Below are 20,694 nucleotides of genomic sequence, written 5' to 3'. Positions count from 1 at the left end.
TTTTGAAAACGATACCGTTAATGACTCCGTGTAAACGACAAAAACACGAATGTATGAAGACGACGGCATTAATCATTCAGTCTATGGTCTATAAAGTGTTTCTTAACAAAGAGCGTCGCCATCTACTGGCCTGGCAGCAGAATACAGCGTTTTTAGTCGTTTCGCGGATCCTTGTGAACGGGATCATTTTGATAATGTTGATCGTGAAAAACATTTCTGTTTTAGTACGTCGTGTAAACGAACCCAAAGTGGACGTTTTTTAAGAACGATACCGCTATCATCTCCGTGTAAACTACAAAAAATATGAATTTGTGAAAACAGTGACATCATGCGCACACGTTACATGTTCAGTCTATAGTTGCGTGTTTATTTACAAAGAGCATCGCCATCTACTGGCCTGACAGCAGAATACAACGCTTTTAGTCATTTTCGCGGATCCGTGTGAACGGGATCATTTTGATAATGTTGATACGTGAAAAGTGCGAAGGAAAAACATTTCTGTTTTTAATACGTTGTGTAAACGAACCCAAAGTGGAAGTTTTTGAAAACTATACTATTATCGTCTCCACGTAAACTACAAAAACGCGAACTTGTGAAAATTGTGATGTCATGCGTGTTACGTGTTCAGTCTATAGTCTATAAAGTGTTTCTTTACAAAGAATATCGCCATCTACTGGCCAGACAGCAGAATACAGCGCTTTTAGTCGTTTTGCGGAGCCGAAGGGAAAAAAACGCAAAGGAAAAATGTTCCCGTTTTTAGTACAGTGTTGTTGTGTAAATGCGACCCAGAGTTGTCAACATAAACAGTTGATGTCTGATAAAAAAATATAAATAAAATATAAATAATAGTTAACTTGAACTTAAAAAAAACTCGTTTTGGGGGGGGGTTTACAAATTTTGCAAATAAATTAGAAATTACAAAAGATAAATAAGTTTAAGTAAGCTATTAAAATGACTAAAAATAAAATAAATTAAATGTATAAAATATGTATATATATATATATATACACACATATTAAAAACTTAAAATGTCAAAAGCACATAAAGTTACTAAAATGTACATGAAAAAGAAAACTGAAAATATAAAAAGGAAAGCTACTTCACAATATTAATAAATACTATAGTATATAAATAATGCTAAAATAAGTGAGTGTGACAGCATTGCAATAAAAGTATTCGATTCCAGACGCACTCATGGACCGCTGAGAAACAGATGATGCCAGAAAAAAGAGAAAATCAACTGGCAATTGACTTTGTTTAATTGATGAAGTTCTGCATGATGTATTGATGAAGTATTGATAAACTACTGAACTACTGCAGCCGGAGAATCCAGACACTCTCGTCCTCCTGCGCTGATCAAACGTCACTTCTTTCCTGAAAACATACAGTGTGAAAGTGCAATATAGAGTTTAATGTATATATCCTATATTACACAGTTTTATAAATCTAAAAAAACTATTTAATATAAGAGAAGGGCCACATGGATGTTGGAGTACGTGATCATGTTAAGCACAGAACTCTCTATTCGTCAAAGAATCCTGAAACATATCAGTTTCCACAATCATATGAAACTGATAATAATCATAAATGTGTCTTGATCATCAAATCCTCATATTAGAGTGATTTGTGAAGGATCATGTGACACTGAAGACTGGAGTAATGATGCTGAACATTCAGCTTTGATCACAGGAATAAATTACACTTTACTATATATTCACATAGAAAACAGATGATTTACACTGGAATAATATTTCACTGTTTTTACTGAATTTTTGATCATATAAACGCAGCTTTGGTGAGCAGAAACGTCTTCTTTAAAGAAAATGCACTCTAGGTGTTTGTCTGAAATAATACAAATGTTATGAAATGTGCCTCAAACTGTGTAATAGTCGTTTATATTGGACTAAAAACAAAACACTTGTCGTTTGTTTGTGTTATTAAACTATGTTAACTAAAACATTTCTCTTAATTTAATTAAAGCTGAAATAAAATAAAAGTTGAACAACTAAAACTAAACGAGAAATTAGGAATGTCTTGGTGATAAACTGAAATAAGTTTAAATTGAAGCATTAAAATGATTAACTGGAAATACTAAATACTAGGGATGCACAGATATGAAAAGTTTGTCCGATACCGATAAATCTTTATATTTGAAAGCTGATAGCCGATATATTGGCAGATAAATCCAAATTTGATAAAAAAAAATTGAGAGCCTGATTACAAGAACAAAAGTCTCACCGTTAAAAGCCATTCTTATATCAGGCTGATAACGATAATTAAAAAAATTAACATATATCGGCCGATACCGATTTTGGTGGCCGATATATTGTGAATCCCTACTAAATACTACAACTTAAAAATAATAATAATAACTAGAATGTACAATTCCGGAAGAAAATGTGAGTGGTGCTTGCAGTGGCAAAACTCGGCACGGTTGCTAGGGTTTTACTAGGCGGTTGCTATGGTGTTCTGGGCGGTTTCCAAGGTGTTCTGGGTGGTTCCTAGGGCATTGCTAGGCAGTTGCTAGGCTGTTCTGGGTGGTTGCTATGGTGTTGCTAGGCGGTTACTAAGGTATTCTCGGTGGTTGCTATGGTGTTACTAGGTGGTTGGTAGTTGTCACAGATGGTTACTATTGGAGTTCTTAACATTTTCTTGGCATGACTTAGCACTTACCTAATCTCTATTAGCATGTAGCTATTCACACATAATAAAATTACAAAGAAATTACTAAAATTAAACTCAAATTAATTTGAAATAATAATAATAAAAATCTTTATCTATATATTGATAACCGACATATTGGCCGATAAATCCAAATCTCTAAATAATTTTTGAGAGCCTGATTACAAGAGCAAAAGTCCCACCGTTAAAAGCCTCTTATATCAGGCCGATAACAATTACATTCAAAATATCGGGCGGTAGCGATATGGTGGCCGATATATCGTGCATCTCTGCTAAATACTACAACTGAAATAAAAACGGAAATAATTAAATGACAAAAAAATTAAGAAATTACAAAAAATTTAACTAAAATTAACATAATATAAAAATAAAAGCTAATTCAAAATATGAATAAAAACGCCCAAACTCACCTGTCAGTTTGAGCCACTTCGGCAGTTTCCCCGGGTCGCTCCTCACGGGTCGGTTCGCCGGCGCCTGAGACTCACAGCCGTCCTCAGAGGAGTCACATGACCCGGGAGCGGAGTCACATGACCCGGGAGCGGTGTCACATGACCCGGGAGAGGAGGAGGGGAGTGGAGGAGAAGAGCGAGGGATACAGCTGAAGATCACAGGAAGGACACGTGTGATGATCGAGAGACCAACAGGACGAGAAGAGATCTGACCCCTGTCATGTGACTTACTGAGGTCAGAGGTCACGACCTCGGGACAGGCTGTGGTTATTAGAGCTTCACATCAGCTTAATGTGTGAGAGGAGTAAAGACCACAACAGGAGGATTCTTCAGAGTTAGAGTTTTTTATCAGTGTAGAAAAAGATGCTTTGAAAGTGAGTGTGTGTGAGAGAGTGAGTGAGTGTGTATATATGTGTGTGTGTGTGTGTGTGTGCATGTGTGTGTGTGCGTGAGTGTATGTGTATGAGTGTGTGTGTGTGTGTGTGCATGTGTGTGTGCATGTGTGTGTGTGAGAGTGTGTGTGAGTGCATATGTGTGCGTGCGTGTGTGTGTGAGTGTGTGTGAGATAGAGTGTGTGTTTGTGTGTGTGAGTGCGTGTGTGTGTGTGTGTGTGTGTGTGAGAGAGAGAGTGAGTGAGAGAGAAAGAGTGAGTGAGTGTGTGTGTGTGAGAGAGAGTGTGTAAGTGAGAGTGTGTGTGAGTGCATATGTGTGCGTGTGTGTGTGAGTGTGTGTGAGATAGAGTGTGTGTTTGTGTGTGTAAGTGAGTGCGTGTGTGTGTGTGTGTGTGTGTGTGAGAGAGAGTGAGTGAGTGAGAAAGAGTGAGTGAGTGTGTGTGTGTGAGAGAGAGTGTGTAAGTGAGAGTGTGTATGAGTGCATATATGTGTGTGTGTGTGTGTGTGTGTGTGTGTGTGTGTGTGTGTGTGTGTGTGGGTGAGTGTATCCTACATTAAGACATCACTATGACCTGCAGGAAACAGCTCATAGTGCTGTTCAACACACACACTGCTTTGATGTGTGTGTGTTGAAGATGGAGAGCGGGAGACAGGTGGGAGCGTGTGTGTGTGTGTGTGTGTGTGTGTGTGTGTGTGTGTGTGTGTGTGTGTGTGTGTGCGCTGGAGGGGTTTCTAGGAAAGCAGCCACTATCTTTAGAGCGGATGTGAGTGGAAACAGCCGCTGGAATCTCACATCGAGACGAAACCTCAAAGGAATTCCAGAGGGAGAGAAACGTTCCTCCCAGGGAAACAGCAGTGAGTGTGTGTGTGTGTGTGTGTGTGTGGGGGGGGGGAATGTGAGTGTTTCACATCACAGTTATTTACCAGTTAAAGCTTCACTGGCTCATACTGGAGCTCAGATTAATGTAACCATAACAAAACTGATGTTTTCAGCTCTGAACTCTGATTGGACGAGCTGCTGATACACACACACACACACACACACACACACACACACACACACAATTTTATGATCACAGGAATACATTACACTTTACTATATATTCACATAGAAAACAGATGATTTACATTATAATAATATTTCACTGTTTTACTGTATTTTTGATCAAATAAGCGCAGAAGAGACTTTCAGAAACATAAAAAAAAATTGTTTTCAAACTTTTGACCGGTACTATACACACACACACACATACACATTCATACACACATCTTCTGACCTGAAATGACCCGTTGGGAATTGTTAAATCAGTTTAATAAAAGAAATATAGTGAAATATTCACCCTGCAATGAGTTGATCAGCCTGTAGGGCGGAGACACTGACGTCCAGAAGATCAGAGCGCAGGTAACAGTCTGTGGACACACACACACACACACACACACACACACACCATGATTACTGCTCACTTTCTGTCCAAAATGTATAATAATATTTCGCTGCATTTACACTGCTTTGACCAGCAGGGGTCGCCAGCGCGTGACATTTCCAGCGCTTCGAAACAGTGAATCATTTTGCGAAGCAATTGATTCAATTGATTCAAAGTTTCGAAAAGCTTAATTTCTCCCATCACTAGTTACGGAAACGACTGTCCTTTACAGCAGAACATCAAACTGGAACGAAACTTCTGACGCCAAAATAGATTGACTGAACGGTGTGTGTGTGTGTGTGGAACCCACAGGGGGTCAACGCTCCCCGTTACCCAGAATGCACTGTGAGATTCCAGTAAGGCAGATTAAATTGATGTCATTGGTTTAGACAGCAGATGAAAGAGATGTTAACAAACCTGTCGTCACGTCTGAGCCAAAGTACACGAGAGCAGCGGGGAAGAGATTCGCCTGAGAGAGAGAGAGGGGGAGAGAGAGAGAAGGAGAGAGAGAGAGAGAGAGAGAGAGGGAGAGAGAGAAGGAGAGAGAGAGAGAGAGAGAGGGAGAGAGAGAAGGAGAGAGAGAGAGGGAGACAGAGAGATGGAGAGAGAGGGAGAGAGAGAGAGGAGAGAGAGAGAGAGAGAGAGAGAGAGGGTGAGAGAGAGAGGGAGAGAGAGAGAGGGAGAGAGAGAAGGAGAGAGAGAGAGAGAGAGAGAGAGAGAGAGAGAGAGAGAGATGAAATAATTAAAAAAACAGCAAACAAATTAATATTTAATATAAATCTACACTATGAGTCAAAAGTTTTGGATCTGTAAGATTTTTAATGTTTCTAACAGAGTCTCTTCTGCTCAGCAAGGCTGCATTTATTTGATTAAAAATACAACAACAACAAAAAAGTAATATTGTGAAATATTATTCCAGTGTAAATCATCTGTTGTCTATGTGAATATTTGTGTAAAGTGTAATTTATTCCTGTGATCAAAGCTGAATTTTCAGCATCATAATATTTAACAATATTACCGTTTTGTTGTTGTATTTTTGATTAAATAAATGCAGCCACACACACACTCACTCACTCTCACACTCACTCACTCTCACACTCACTCACTCTCACACTCACTCAATCACTCACTCACACACTCACTCACACACTCACTCACACACTCACTCTCACACTCACTCACGCGCACACGCACACGCACACGCACACGCACACACACTCACTCACTCACTCACTCACTCACTCACTCACTCACACACTCACTCACACACTCACTCACACACTCACTCACTCACTCACTCACACACTCACTCACTCACTCACACTCACTCTCACACACTCACTCACTCACTCACTCACTCACTCTCACTCACTCAATCACTCACTCACTCACTCTCACACTCACTCACTCACTCACTCACTCACTCTCACACTCACACTCACTCACTCAATCACTCACTCACTCACTCTCACACTCACTCACTCACTCACTCACTCACTCACTCAATCACTCACTCAATCACTCACTCACTCACTCACTCACTCACTCACTCACTCACTCACTCACTCACTCTCACACTCACTCACTCACTCACTCACTCACTCTCACACTCACTCACTCAATCACTCACTCACTCAATCACTCACTCACTCACTCACTCACGCTCACAAGTTCACATGCACACACTCACACACACACACACACACACACACACTGGTCAGTGTATCTCTGCCTCTATAATGGGCGTCTCTGTGCTGATTTCTATTCTTAGAACTCTTTGAAAAGGAAACAATGTGTTTGAACGGGCCGAGGGGCGTCTGTCCTCAGAGACCCCGATTCGAGAGACGCTCGCGTGTGTGTGTGTGTGTGTGTGTGTGTGTGTGTGTGTGTGGAAAACATTCCTTCCATTACATGACGGAAAGTGAGCGAGAACATCCTGTTTGTGCCTCTTAAGATCATGAGACAGATGTTACACAACAACACCTGTGACCTCTGACCTCTGAAGGGAATCATCACTGTATCAACCTGACATCACAGTACAGCAGCAACGGACACACTCTCACACACACACACACACACACACTCACACACACACTCACACACTCACACACTCACACACTCACACACTCACACTGTAGTTCAGAATGAGGCTGATGTCTAAAGGACACACAGTCAGTCTCACCTGGAATAGAGTGGCAGTCGGGTCGTCAAGGATGGTTTTGGGCGGCGCAACAACTGGAAAATACAAAATACACAGATTAAACATATACATCATGTAGGACAACATCGGTGTGTGTGTGTGTCTGTGTGTGTGTCTGTGTGTGTGTCTGTGTCTGTGTGTATGTGTGTGTGTGTGTGTGTGTGTGTGTGTGTGTGTGTGTGTGTGAGTGTGTGTGAGAGAGTGTGTGTGTGTGTGTGTGTGTGTGTGTGTGTGTGTCTGTGTCTGTGTGTCTGTGTGTGTGTGTGTGTGTGTGTGTGTGTGTGTGTGTGTGTGTGTGTGTGAGTGTGTGTGTGAGTGAGAGTGTGTGTGTGGTAAACTCACACAGGTAAAACTGCAGCTGTTGGTCCTGAAGGTGAGATCTGATGAAACTTCTCAGAGCAGCAACTGGAAAACAGACAAACATCTGCAGTGAACACAAATCATCAAGAAAAGAAATACAATAATATAAAAGATAAAGAAAAAAGAAAAGAATTTTTTTTGTATACAACAAATAATTAAAATAAAATTACAAAAAAAATGTAAAACCAAACAAAGCCAAAGTCGGATCTGACCTGTTTCTAGTGGCCTGAAGAAGCCCTGCAGAACCTGGCGGTCTGGAAACTGGACCCTCAGCGCCACCTGAGAACGAGACAACCGTACGAATCCAGTCACATGACTGATCACATGATCAGCACTGGGCTGACCACACACACACACACACACGCACGCGCACACGTACGCACACGCACACGCACACACACCTTCGGGTACCGGTCCAGCTTCTCCTTCATCTGAGACTCTCGGAGAGATTTCGTCATGAGAGGAGCTTCTTCAAACGCCCTCCTGAGACAGACAGAAGATCCATCCAGAAACACAATATAATATACAATATTTAAAATATAATATTTTTTATCTAATATTTATACTTTATTTCAATTAACTAAAGCTTTACAATAGAGCAAAACATTCTGGTTCTGGAAGTAAAACTGCCATTTGACTGCATTAATTCAGCTTATTTTGTAAAATACCACCAATCAGAGAGTCGAACAAGGCAACACGTGCCAAAAGATCTCTTATGATCAACTCTACTCTACAGCAACTCTACTCTACAGCAACTCTACTCTACAGCAACTCTACTCTACAGCTACTCTACTCTACTCTACAGCTACTCTACAGCAACTCTACTCTACAGCAACTCTACTCTACAGCAACTCTACTCTACAGCAACTCTACTCTACTCTACAGCAACTCTACTCTACAGCAACTCTACAGCTACTCTACTCTACAGCTACTCTACAGCTACTCTACTCTACAGCTACTCTACTCTACAGCAACTCTACTCTACAGCTACTCTACTCTACAACTCGTCTCTACTCTACTCTACAGCAACTCTACTCTACTCTACTCTACTCTACAGCAACTCTACTCTACAGCAACTCTACTCTACAGCAACTCTACTCTACAGCAACTCTACTCTACAGCAACTCTACTCTACAGCAACTCTACTCTACAGCAACTCTACTCTACAGCAACTCTACTCTACAGCAACTCTACTCTACAGCAACTCTACTCTACAGCAACTCTACTCTACAGCAACTCTACTCTACTCTACTCTACAGCAACTCTACTCTACAGCAAATCTACAGCAACTATATAACAACTCTACTCTATAACAACTCTGCTCTACTCTACAACAACTCTGCTCTACTCCACAACAACTCTGCTCTACTCCACAACAACTCTACAGCAACTCTACTATACAGCTACTCTACAATAACTCTACTACAACTACAACAACTCTACAATCATGACAACTCTACTCTACAACTAGTCTACAACTAGTCTACAACTAGTCTACAACTACTTTATGTACAACTACGTACAACTACTCTACCTACAACTACCATATGACTACTCTACAACAACTCTACAACAACAACAACTCTACAACCATACTACAACTACAACAACTCTACAATCATGACAACTCTACTCTACAACTAGTCTACAACTAGTCTACAACTAGTCTACAACTACTTTATGTACAACTACTCTACCTACAACTACGTACAACTACTATACCTACAACTACCATATGACTACTCTACAACAACTCTACAACAACAACAACTCTACAACCATATGACAACTACAACAACTCTACAATCATGACAACTCTACTCTACAACTAGTCTACAACTAGTCTACAACTAGTCTACAACTACTTTATGTACAACTACTCTACCTACAACTACGTACAACTACTTTACCTACAACTACCATATGACTACTCTACAACAACTCTACAACAACAACAACTCTACAACCATATGACAACTCTACTCTACAACTACTCTACAACTACTCTACAACTACTCTACAACTACTCTACAACTACTCTACAACTACTCTACAACTTACTCTACAACTTACTCTACAACTTACTCTACAACGTACAACTACAACGTACAACTACTCTACTCTACTCTACAACAACCATATGACTACTCTACAACAACTCTACAACAAAGGAAGTGAACTGTGTTTGGTCACGACACGTCAATCACACGGCCTCTTCATGTCTAACTGAGAGTCAGAAGTGTGTTGTTCTCACCTCTCGCTCTTCAGCTGGGCGAATCTCTTCCGAATGTCGTCCACGGTGACCTCAAAAAACTCGTCGGGAAGTTCTCTGTCGTCATGGCGACGGGCTCCTGAGTCCAGATGGAAGACCAGCGGCTCCCTGTCGATCGGCTGGATGTAGACACAATCAATGAGCATGCTAATCCTAACATGTGCCAACTAACTCAACACACACTCACGGTTAGTGACATGTTTCTGCGATAAAGAAATATGCATTAATGAGAAACATGCAATAAGCATAGAAAACAGCCCCGCCTTCTGATTTACATAGAATCTGCATACAAGTTGACTTGTTGAATCGTGTCACTATTATTGCGTATGCATTGATAAAAAGCTTTGTACAATAATGTATTTGCAATTTCTTGCATCGAGGTTGAATTTCAAATCATCAAATGCTTTTTATTTTTAGATCTGACGGAGATGATGCATGAAATAAAAATGATGAAATAAAATTTCATTTTGAATTTTGGCACCTATTTTGCAAACAATTTCCATAATGAATTGTTTAATCTGGTTTTCATGTTTATTTGTGTGATTTATTGGGGATATTTTGGGGATATTTAATTTAATTTTATCAATCAATAAATTCCTCTTGAAACAAACTTTGTTGTATTATTTAAATTGAATACTGTGAAGCTGCTTTGATACAATCTGTATTGTGAAAAGCGCTATACAAATAAACTTGACTTGATTTAATGAATTTATTTAAATTGGGCTGAAAATGCCTTCCATTGAACGCTACTGTTAAATAGGCCAACGTGTGTGTGAGGCGTGTGTGTTTTTACCTCCAGATATTCGCCTGGTTCCTCTTCATCCCTCGACGCTTGTTTGGCGCTGACTGATCTCTAGAAGACACGAGAAACACATTCAAAAACTCTTCAGCTTGAGAGAGAGATCTGTGTGTGTGCGTGTGTGCGTGAGTGTATGTGTGTGTATGTGTGTTTGTGAGTTGGCGTGTGTGTGAGTATTTGTGTGTGTAAAGAGCAAATACACAAGACACCTAGAAAATCGACCAGCTATGAAGAAAAACACATGTTGTTTGTGTGATGGGATCTAAATGTGGTGATGCGTGATTGAATTCAGACTTGACAAAAACACACCGTCCGTCTCTCAAATAAATACAACATTACAGAGAACAAAAAAACACACGGAAGAGCAAGAGATGTGTGAGAAGATTCTGATTCTTTCATGAAAAAGCCATTCAAAAGATTGGAAAAATTAAGATTTTTTGAATGTTACTGAAAGAGTCTCAGCAAGGCTGCATTTATCTGATCAAAAATACAGTAAAAACAGTGAAATATTATTAGAACTTCCAATAACTGTTTTCTATTGTAATACATTTTAGAATGTAATTTATTCCTGTGATCAAAGCTGAATTTTCAGCATCATTTCTCCAGTCTTCAGTGTCACATGATCCTTCAGAAATCATTCTAATATGAGGATTTGATGCTCAAGAAACATTTATGATTATTATCAGTGTTTAATATTTGTTATAATACCTTGATTTCATGGCTGGGTTTGGGCTTTTTGGCTTTGGGAGGGCTGCCGGACACACATGGGGACCACGAGGTCGAGCTCTTCAGTCCCGCAGGTCCTCCCAGACGCTGTCCGCTTCCCGAAAATGGCACGAAGTCAGTGGGCGTGGCCGTGGAGGTGGAGCCACGTGACTGAGGGGGCGTGGCCGAGGGGGCGGAGTCACGGCACTGTTGGGACGTCCCCGGTCTCTCGTCGTCCTCCGTTATCTGGGACACCTGATGCTCACTAGTTTTGGGCCGCACTGTACGCTCTCGGCTCGTGTTTGGCTCCTCCTCTTCCTGTTTGACAGGGTGATGGTTCAATGGGGCGGCGGCCTCAGTGGGCGGAGCCAGGGTTTCCACGGGAACAGAGGCTGATGGTTCTGGAGGAGGCGGCTGTGATACGGTCATCTTGGCAACAGCATCCGTTGGCGTGGCAACAGCATCCGTTGGCGCATCCGTTGGCGTGGCAACAGCATCCGTTGGCGTGGCGACCGTATCCATTGTCGTACCAGGACATGAGGAGCTAGAGCCTTTCAGCACATATCTAACAGACATTCAATATCATCATATATCAAAGTATTTCATTCTTTGTAACGCTTGGGTTATATTCCAGACAATCTGTTTGTTATGGCAATGAATAAATAAATAAAATGAAATCAGACAGGGATGTGACATCAGCACTGAGAGCTCACCGTATGATGGCACTTCCTCCCGTGAGGCCCAGAGACTTTAGAGTCGTCGTCTTCAGTGCTTCCTCACCGCTGACCTAAACAAGGACAGAAAGATTTGAAACGGTGTCTTTCTGGTGCGTTTTAATCATCCACAGAAAGACCTGCCGGATTCACCAAACATTCTTCTCATTTTCTGACCTTTTAAGAATCCTAAAAATATTTTGTATTCCCAGAAGTTAAAATCTTAAGAAAAAAATAAAATAACATTCTTAAGACAAAACTTAATTCTCTTACAAAATTCATCAAAAATCTGATACTTTTTACATAGTATTGAGAACTTTTATTAATTATTTTAAGATATCAGCAATTACTGAACCATTATTTGTGTTAGATTTTTGTTAAAGCACTTTGTTAAAAGCATCTTAGAAAACCTGATAAAGAGAATGTTCAAAAAAACATTGGAAATAAGTTAGAATAACCTCCAACTTGACTTAAACTTTTTATTTATTAATATTTTATGATTTGTCCTATGTAGAGGACACCAGGAAAACAAGACTCTATAACCAAAACAATGTTTTTTTGCATTTTGTATGATACTAGTGCCTGCAAAGATATTTGAGAACTTTTCAAGAATTGCACAACCCTCTACATTGCGAGTAAATCATTCACATATGTATGTATGTATGACGTCGAAAGTCTGGCAAGTCTTCATAATTCAAAATCATAATTTTTCTTCTTTTTAAATACAATTATTTTTGCAAAATTCAGTCCTAATAGTGTGTGTGAGATGCAGCAAAGAGGATAAATATATTTTACAGAAGTAATTTGAGACAAATCTAACTAATAGAAGTAATATTTACAATTAGACTAAAAGCCACAGTTCACTTCTGGATCAAAACTGACCCTAATGCAATACATGCGATCGGACAGTAAACTATAAAGATGACGATAACTATATTAGAGTCCAAACCAGTGCACAATATTGTTCTATATATAAGCAATTTTATCATATGTCGCTGGATTCTGATTGGCTGTCAATATTTTTTATCGTTCATCAGCAGGACAAAATCTTAAATGAAGTGATTTTGATTTGATGTTGACTTTAATACCGAAGCGCAGAGATCAAGCGGTCGGTCTCACCTCGTGTCTCATGTAAACACACACTGGTGTGTGTCCAGACGGCTCCAGATCAGACGCCCTGCGGGAAGGAAACAGATCAAAATATCTGTCAGGAGGAGAACAAACAAAAACACACACTAGACTCTGATCTGTGCGTCTGCTGGATGACATGTGAGCAACACAAAACACATGCGTTGCATTTACTGTATATACATTAGATTCCTGCATTGAGGACAGCAGCCAGTTTTTACTGACACATATACACTTCCCATGCAGTTGTTTTTGTGAAAGAGAGCGGAGAGAAAAACATGGAAACAAATGGAATCTCAGTGTACTTGTATCTGTGGTTGAGTGAGAGCAGGGGGAGTGGTCAGTGAGGGGAAGGGGGAGGGGCCTGCTTTATCAGTGGTTGAGTGAGGGGAGGGGGAATGGTCAGTGAGGGGAAGGGGGAGGGGCCTGCTGTATCAATGATTGAGTGAGAGCAGGGGGAGTGGTCAGTGAGGGGAAGGGGGAGGGGCCTGCTATATCAGTGGTTGAGTCAGAGCAGGGGGAGTGGTCAGTGAGGGGAGGGGGAGGGGCCTGCTGTATCAGTGGTTGAGTGAGGGGAGGGGGAATGGTCAGTGAGGGGAAGGGGGAGGGGCCTGCTGTATCAATGATTGAGTGAGAGCAGGGGGAGTGGTCAGTGAGGGGAGGGGCCTGCTGTATCAGTGGTTGAGTGAGGGGAGGGGGAATGGTCAGTGAGGGGAAGGGGGAGGGGCCTGCTGTATCAATGATTGAGTGAGAGCAGGGGGAGTGGTCAGTGAGGGGAAGGGGGAGGGGCCTGCTGTATCAGTGGTTGAGTGAGAGCAGGGGGAGTGGCCAGTGAGGGGAGGGGGAGGGGCCTGCTGTATCAGTGGTTGAGTGAGGGGAGGGGGAATGGTCATTGAGGGGAAGGGGGAGGGGCCTGCTGTATCAGTGGTTGAGTGAGAGCAGGGGGAGTGGCCAGTGAGGGGAGGCGCCTGCTGTATCAGTGGTTGAGTGAGAGCAGGGGGAGTGGTCAGTGAGAGTGGTCAGTGAGGGGAGGGGCCTGCTGTATCAGTGGTTGAGTGAGAGCAGGGGGAGTGGTCAGTGAGGGGAGGGGCCTGCTGTATCAGTGGTTGAGTGAGAGCAGAGGGAGTGGTCAGTGAGGGGAGGGGCCTGCTGTATCAGTGGTTGAGTGAGAGCAGAGGGAGTGGTCAGTGAGGGGAGGGGCCTGCTGTATCAGTGGTTGAGTGAGAGCAGGGGGAGTGGCCAGTGAGGGGAGGGGCCTGCTGTATCAGTGGTTGAGTGAGAGCAGGGGGAGTGGTCAGTGAGGGGAGGGGCCTGCTGTATCAGTGGTTGAGTGAGAGCAGGGGGAGTGGTCAGTGAGGGGAGGGGCCTGCTGTATCAGTGGTTGAGTGAGAGCAGGGGGAGTGGTCAGTGAGGGGAGGGGCCTGCTGTATCAGTGGTTGAGTGAGAGCAGAGGGAGTGGTCAGTGAGGGGAGGGGCCTGCTGTATCAGTGATTAGGCTTGTTCGACTTGAACCGGCGCTGCACAGACCGATCGGTTTATGACATCAAAGTACCGCGTAAGCAATTCAAAAGCATAAGGAGCCGTCTGCTCTCTATTCGCTCTCGTGGTACTTTGATGTCATTCACCCATCAGTTTATGCAGCGCTGGTTCAAGTCGAACAAGCCTAGCGAGTGAGAGCAGGGGGAGTGGTCAGTGAGGGGAAGGGGCCTGCTGTATCAGTGGTTGTGTGAGAGCAGGGGGAGTGGTCAGTGAGGGGAAGGGGGAGGGGCCTGCTGTATCAATGGTTGTGTGAGAGCAGGGGGAGTGGTCAGTGCGGGGAGAGGGAGGGGCCTGCTGTATCAGTGGTTGAGTGAGAGCAGGGGGAGTGGTCAGTGAGGGGAGGGGCCTGCTGTATCAGTGGTTGAGTGAGAGCAGGGGGAGTGGTCAGTGAGGGGAGGGGCCTGCTGTATCAGTGGTTGTGTGAGAGCAGGGGGAGTGGTCAGTGAGGGGAGGGGCCTGCTGTATCAGTGGTTGAGTGAGAGCAGGGGGAGTGGTCAGTGAGGGGAGAGGGAGGGGCCTGCTGTATCAGTGGTTGAGTGAGAGCAGGGGGAGTGGTCAGTGAGGGGAGGGGCCTGTTGTATCAGTGATTAGCCTTGTTCGACTTCATGCAGCTCTGCGCAGACCGATCAGCGGCTGACTTGAAGCAGTGCATGCCGTTTAGAAATTTTGTCCGACTTGATACAGCGCCGACGCCACGTGACTGTGACGTATGCCATCAAAGTACAAAGTACTCAGCCAGCGCAGCTTCTCAAGAGCGGCTGCAGGAGCTCTGATGATGACACAGCTGTTCCACGATTGACCGGATTCACCTCATGACAATGATCACGTGTGTTTCGTGTTTATTCGAACACCTTTAGTTCCTCTAAAGCTCACGAATCAGTTTTTTATAACAGTAAACACTCTTTCATGTAGTTGCGATGTTATATTGTGTCAAGTTTATCAAATTAAAACTGATTAAAAAATGTAGACTCCACTTGATAGTAGCTTATGTTGAACTTTATTCTTGTTCAAACAGATGCTGTATGAAGCAGTACATAAAGTATTGAATGAAAATGTCTCTGAAACATTATTTCACTTCAGCTGTGGTAAATTATGCAAACACCACGTGAGCGGTCACTACGGGAACCAGAAAGTGTCAGACTTCACGTCTGTTTGCAGCTCCTCCCCGCCTGCACGCGGCTACTCTCGCCGATCGGTTACATCCAGCCGCAGCCGATGTCCAACACACCTATTGATTGAGTGAGAGCAGGGGGAGTGGTCAGTGAGGGGAGTGGTCAGTGAGGGGAGGGGCCTGTTGTATCAGTGATTGAGTGAGAGCAGGGGGAGTGGTCAGTGAGGGGAGGGGCTGCTGTATCAGTGATTGAGTGAGAGCAGGGGGAGTGGTCAGTGAGGGGAAGGGGAGTGGTCAGTGAGGGGAGGGGCCTGCTGTATCAGTGATTGAGTCAGAGCAGGGGGAGTGGTCAGTGAGGGGAGTGGTCAGTGAGGGGAGGGGCCTGCTGTATCAGTGATTGAGTGAGAGCAGGGGGAGTGGTCAGTGAGGGGAAGGGGAGTGGTCAGTGAGGGGAGGGGCCTGCTGTATCAGTGGGAGGAGACTGTGAGAACAGTTTAAAGAGTTTGGCAGCGGCACTGAGAGCTCATAAAACACAGTGTTCACGGTTCACACGATCTGGCTGCATTTAAAAACCTCAGCAGGAGGAATGTGTTTTACTTCAATCGATACAAACATCCACAGAAAGAACACACGCACGCACATTTCCCTCATAAATTACGCATCCAAAAATGAAATGACTGCAGCCCTCGCAGACAGAACAACACACACCTGGTTTGAGGAAAGTGGGTCAGTAGATCCCATAACGTCTGTCCACTGGAGAAAGAGCCCTGAAGACGAGAGCCGTCCTCCATCTGCAGGGCGATCCGCACCTGAACACCAGAAAACACACAGGAGGAGCACAAAACATCAGAACTGGTGGAAAATATGTTATAAAAAATATATTGATGTTTTTTAATCTGATTAAGCAGCATTACTGCCTAGTTAGACTACAAATAAATACAATACAGGTCAAAAGTTTGAAATAATTCAGTTTTTTGAAAGGTCTCTTCTGCTCACCAAAGCTGCATTTATTTAATCAAAACTACAGTAAAAACAGTGAAATATTATTCCAGTGTAAATCATCTGTTTTCTATGTGAATATATAGTAAAGTGTAATTTATTCCTGTGATCAAAGCTGAATTTTCAGCATCATTACTCCAGTCTTCAGTGTCACATGATCCTTCAGAAATCACTCTAATATGATGATTTGATGATCAAGAAACATTTATGATTATTTTCAGTGTTAAAAACAGTTCAATATTTTTGTGGAAACCGTGATGCAATTTATTTTTCAGGATTCTTTGATGAATAGAAAGTTCAAAAGAACATAATTTATTTGAAATAGAATCTTTTATAACATTGATTGTTATAAAAGATCAATTTAATGAGTCCTTGATGATTAAAAGTATCAATTTCTTTAAAAAAATAATTCTTAACTGATTCTTAGTTTTTAGTTATTGTATTTTCAATCAATGCTGAATGATCTGAATTGTATCAAAACGAATGTTTGGCTGTTTTATTCTGTAAAAAATAAAGTTAGACCGCAACTTTATGGAAATCAGAAGTCAACAACACCATAATAATAAACCTTCAGCACAGAAAATCATTACAGCAAATAATAATAATGGTGCATTTATCTCCATGAAACACTGAAAAGACAACAAAGAAATCTCGTCGAGCTGATCCAAACAGTCTTAAAACTCTTGAATGCATTTCAATGAAAGTGTGGAAAATAAAAACCCTGAAATCTCATCTAGAGCCAGAGTCATTTCATAAAAGCCTCCACTGATAGATAAACCCTGAGAAGCGTGCAGGAGATGCTGTAATTGAGCAGAAGTGTGTGAGACGGAGCCGGGCAGCTCATCAAGGCGTGTGTGTGTGTGTGTGTGTGTGTGTACGATCTGAACCGCAAACACACACTTGGACAGGCCGAGCATTTTTCCTCCCTCCACATGCCTGAAGCGTGAGGCAGAACGGCCGTCAAACGCTGGCGGGAAGACCCATTTACCCATCATGCTTTACGACCAACCCGCTCATTAATCATCTTTCAATCAAACGAGAGCGTGATGTTCATTTTCCCTTTCATCCAGCCGTACGGCTACAAATGCTCAAACATTCGGCGTTATAAACACATTCCCATAAAACAGCAGATGGGATCGGTGCTTGTGTGCCAAAAACGTGTTTCATAAGTGACACGGCGGGGGGGGTGGGGGGGTGGGGACTGATGATGTCATCGATCCGGAGCGCTGATGTCATAACCTAACGAGCTCCTCGTACAATCACAGCCTGACAGGAAGAAGGAAACATAACAAGCTCAGGAAGTGTTTATGCATTTACACTCACTGTAAACAATACGAATGAATGATTCATGCTTATTTTTCTGATATATTATAAGTGAGGATGTTCAAAACTAATGTTTCATGTGCTCAGGCCAGAACGACGCGCGGATGTTTACTGACAAACACGGCATGAACGTGCAAACATATAATCAACAGGCCTAATTACACCGGAGTGGAAACGAAGCGCGTTCCCAGGAGGCTATTATAAACTATTACATAACTGCATGAAAAATTAGGTCATTTTAAACACATCAAATGTTTGTTCTAGCAAAAATATAAAACTACAGCCAATTACAACAACTATCAATATTTGTTCAAAACCAACTCCCACTACTGAGAGACAGATTCATTTAGGCTTAATCTGCAACACTGTTACCCACATTCCCATGTGTTTTTATTTGATTTGTTTCACTAATTGTATACATTTCAATGATTTAATATTTATAGCTATAAGTATTTTGCTTTACATAAAATCAATGTAAAATAAAAATGTTGTGTCATCTCGTGATATGTGATGTGATGCGATGTGAAGTCTGATGAAACCCACAAATTAAACTTGTATAAACTGACTAAACATGTATACATTTCTAGTAGAGTTTCTATAAATAGTATCTATATAGTTTTATATATATATAATTATTATTTTTATATATTTTATATATTTATATAATTATAAAAACATATTATTATTTTTATTTAATTTTTTATTGTTACACTGGAAAACAATATTGTGCATTTGATGGCATTTGATGAATGCGTGTGAAAGCGTGTGTTGAATGCGTGTGTTGAATGCGTGTGTTGAATGCGTGTGTTGAATGCGTCTGAATGCATGTGAATGCGTGTGTTGAATGCGTGTGTTGAATGCGAGTGTTGAATGCGTGTGTTGAATGCGTCTGAATGCATGTGAATGCGTGTGTTGAATGCGTGTGTTGAATGCGTGTTGAATGTGTGTTGAATGCGTGTGTTGAATGTGCGTGTTGAATGCGCATGTTGAATGCGTGTGTTGAATGCGCGTGTTGAATGCGCGTTGAATGCGCGTGAATGTGTGTTGAATGCGTGTTGAATGCGCATGTTGAATGCGCGTGAATGTGTGTTGAATGCGTATTGAATGCGTGTGTTGCATGCATGTTGAATGCGTGTTTTGAATGCGTGTTGAATGCGTGTTGAATCCGTGTTGAATGCGTGTTGAATCCGTGTTGAATGCGTGTTGAATCCGTGTTGAATGCGTGTTGAATGCGTGTGTTGATTGCGTGTGTTGAATGCGTGTGAATGTGTGTGTTGAATGCGTGTGTTGAATGCGTGTGTTGAATGCGTGTGTTGAATGCGTGTGTTGAATGCGTGTGAATGCGTGTGTTGATTGCGTGTGTTGAATGCGTGTGAATGTGTGTGTTGAATGCGTGCGTTGAATGCGTGCGTTGAATGCGTGTGTTGAATGCTTGTGAATGTGTGTTGAATGCGTGTTGAATGCGCGTGTTGAATGCGCGTGAATGTGTGTTGAATGCGTATTGAATGCGTGTGTTGAATGCATGTTGAATGCGTGTTTTGAATGCGTGTTGAATGCGTGTTGAATCCGTGTTGAATGCGTGTTGAATCCGTGTTGAATGCGTGTTGAATCCGTGTTGAATGCGTGTTGAATGCGTGTGTTGATTGCGTGTGTTGAATGCGTGTGAATGTGTGTGTTGAATGCGTGTTGATTGCGTGTGTTGAATGCGTGTGAATGTGTGTGTTGAATGCGTGTGTTGATTGCGTGTGTTGAATGCGTGTGAATGTGTGTGTTGAATGCGTGTGTTGAATGCGTGTGTTGAATGCGTGTGTTGAATGCGTGTGAATGCGCGTGTTGATTGCGTGTGTTGAATGCGTGTGAATGCGTGCGTTGAATGCGTGTGTTGAATGCTTGTGAATGTGTGTTGAATGCGTGTGTTGAATGTGTGTGTTGAATGCGCGTGTTGAATGCGCGTTGAATGCGCGTGAATGTGTGTTGAATGCGCGTGTTGAATGCGCGTGAATGTGTGTTGAATGCGTATTGAATGCATGTTGAATGCGTGTTTTGAATGCGTGTTGAATGCGTGTTGAATCCGTGTTGAATGCGTGTTGAATCCGCGTTGAATGCGTGTTGAATCCGCGTTGAATGCGTGTTCAATGCGCATGAATGCGTGTGTTGATTGCGTGTGTTGAATGCGTGTGAATGTGTGTGTTGAATGCGTGTGTTGAATGCGTGTGTTGAATGCGTGTGTTGAATGCGTGTGTTGAATGCGTGTGTTGAATGCGTGTGTTGAATGCGTGTGTTGAATGTGTGTGTTGAATGCGTGTGTTGAATGTGTGTGTTGAATGCGTGTGTTGAATGCGTGTGTTGAATGCGTGTGTTGAATGCGTCTGAATGCATGTGAATGCGTGTGTTGAATGCGTGTGTTGAATGCGTGTTGAATGTGTGTTGAATGCGTGTGTTGAATGTGCGTGTTGAATGCGCATGTTGAATGCGTGTGTTGAATGCGCGTGTTGAATGCGCGTTGAATGCGCGTGAATGTGTGTTGAATGCGTGTTGAATGCGCATGTTGAATGCGCGTGAATGTGTGTTGAATGCGTATTGAATGCGTGTGTTGCA

The 20,694-nt window shown here is 42.4% G+C and overlaps 1 protein-coding gene across 2 annotated transcripts in view; it reads right to left on the bottom strand.

Annotated features, from left to right (window-relative positions):
• Window positions 1-1,241: 1,241 nt before the first annotated feature.
• aspscr1 (ASPSCR1 tether for SLC2A4, UBX domain containing) overlaps window positions 1,242-20,694 on the bottom strand; it is a 23,450-nt gene continuing 3,997 nt past the window's right edge. The window contains exons 4-18 of one of the 2 annotated variants that reach the window (XM_082155844.1): window positions 16,483-16,583; window positions 13,116-13,173; window positions 11,997-12,070; window positions 11,790-11,848; window positions 11,287-11,756; window positions 10,573-10,632; window positions 9,762-9,898; window positions 7,909-7,990; window positions 7,720-7,786; window positions 7,490-7,552; window positions 7,130-7,182; window positions 5,365-5,416; window positions 4,864-4,933; window positions 3,093-3,280; window positions 1,242-1,374 (exon numbers count right to left, since the gene is read on the bottom strand). In XM_082155844.1, the coding sequence (XP_082011970.1) occupies window positions 1,364-1,374; window positions 3,093-3,280; window positions 4,864-4,933; window positions 5,365-5,416; window positions 7,130-7,182; window positions 7,490-7,552; window positions 7,720-7,786; window positions 7,909-7,990; window positions 9,762-9,898; window positions 10,573-10,632; window positions 11,287-11,756; window positions 11,790-11,848; window positions 11,997-12,070; window positions 13,116-13,173; window positions 16,483-16,583 (1,545 nt within the window). In that variant the 3' untranslated portion in view covers window positions 1,242-1,363. Of the gene's footprint in view, window positions 1,375-3,092; window positions 3,281-4,863; window positions 4,934-5,364; window positions 5,417-7,129; window positions 7,183-7,489; window positions 7,553-7,719; window positions 7,787-7,908; window positions 7,991-9,761; window positions 9,899-10,572; window positions 10,633-11,286; window positions 11,849-11,996; window positions 12,071-13,115; window positions 13,174-16,482; window positions 16,584-20,694 lie in introns of both variants that reach the window. The other variant, XM_082155843.1, reaches the window with a different exon arrangement.

The sequence above is a fragment of the Leuciscus leuciscus genome (assembly GCF_965113295.1).
Source record: "Leuciscus leuciscus genome assembly, chromosome: 23".
Classification (NCBI taxonomy): Eukaryota; Metazoa; Chordata; class Actinopteri; order Cypriniformes; family Leuciscidae; genus Leuciscus; species Leuciscus leuciscus.
The sequence above is the reverse complement of the archived record's forward strand: the minus strand, read 5'-3'. Positions and strand labels throughout refer to the sequence as shown.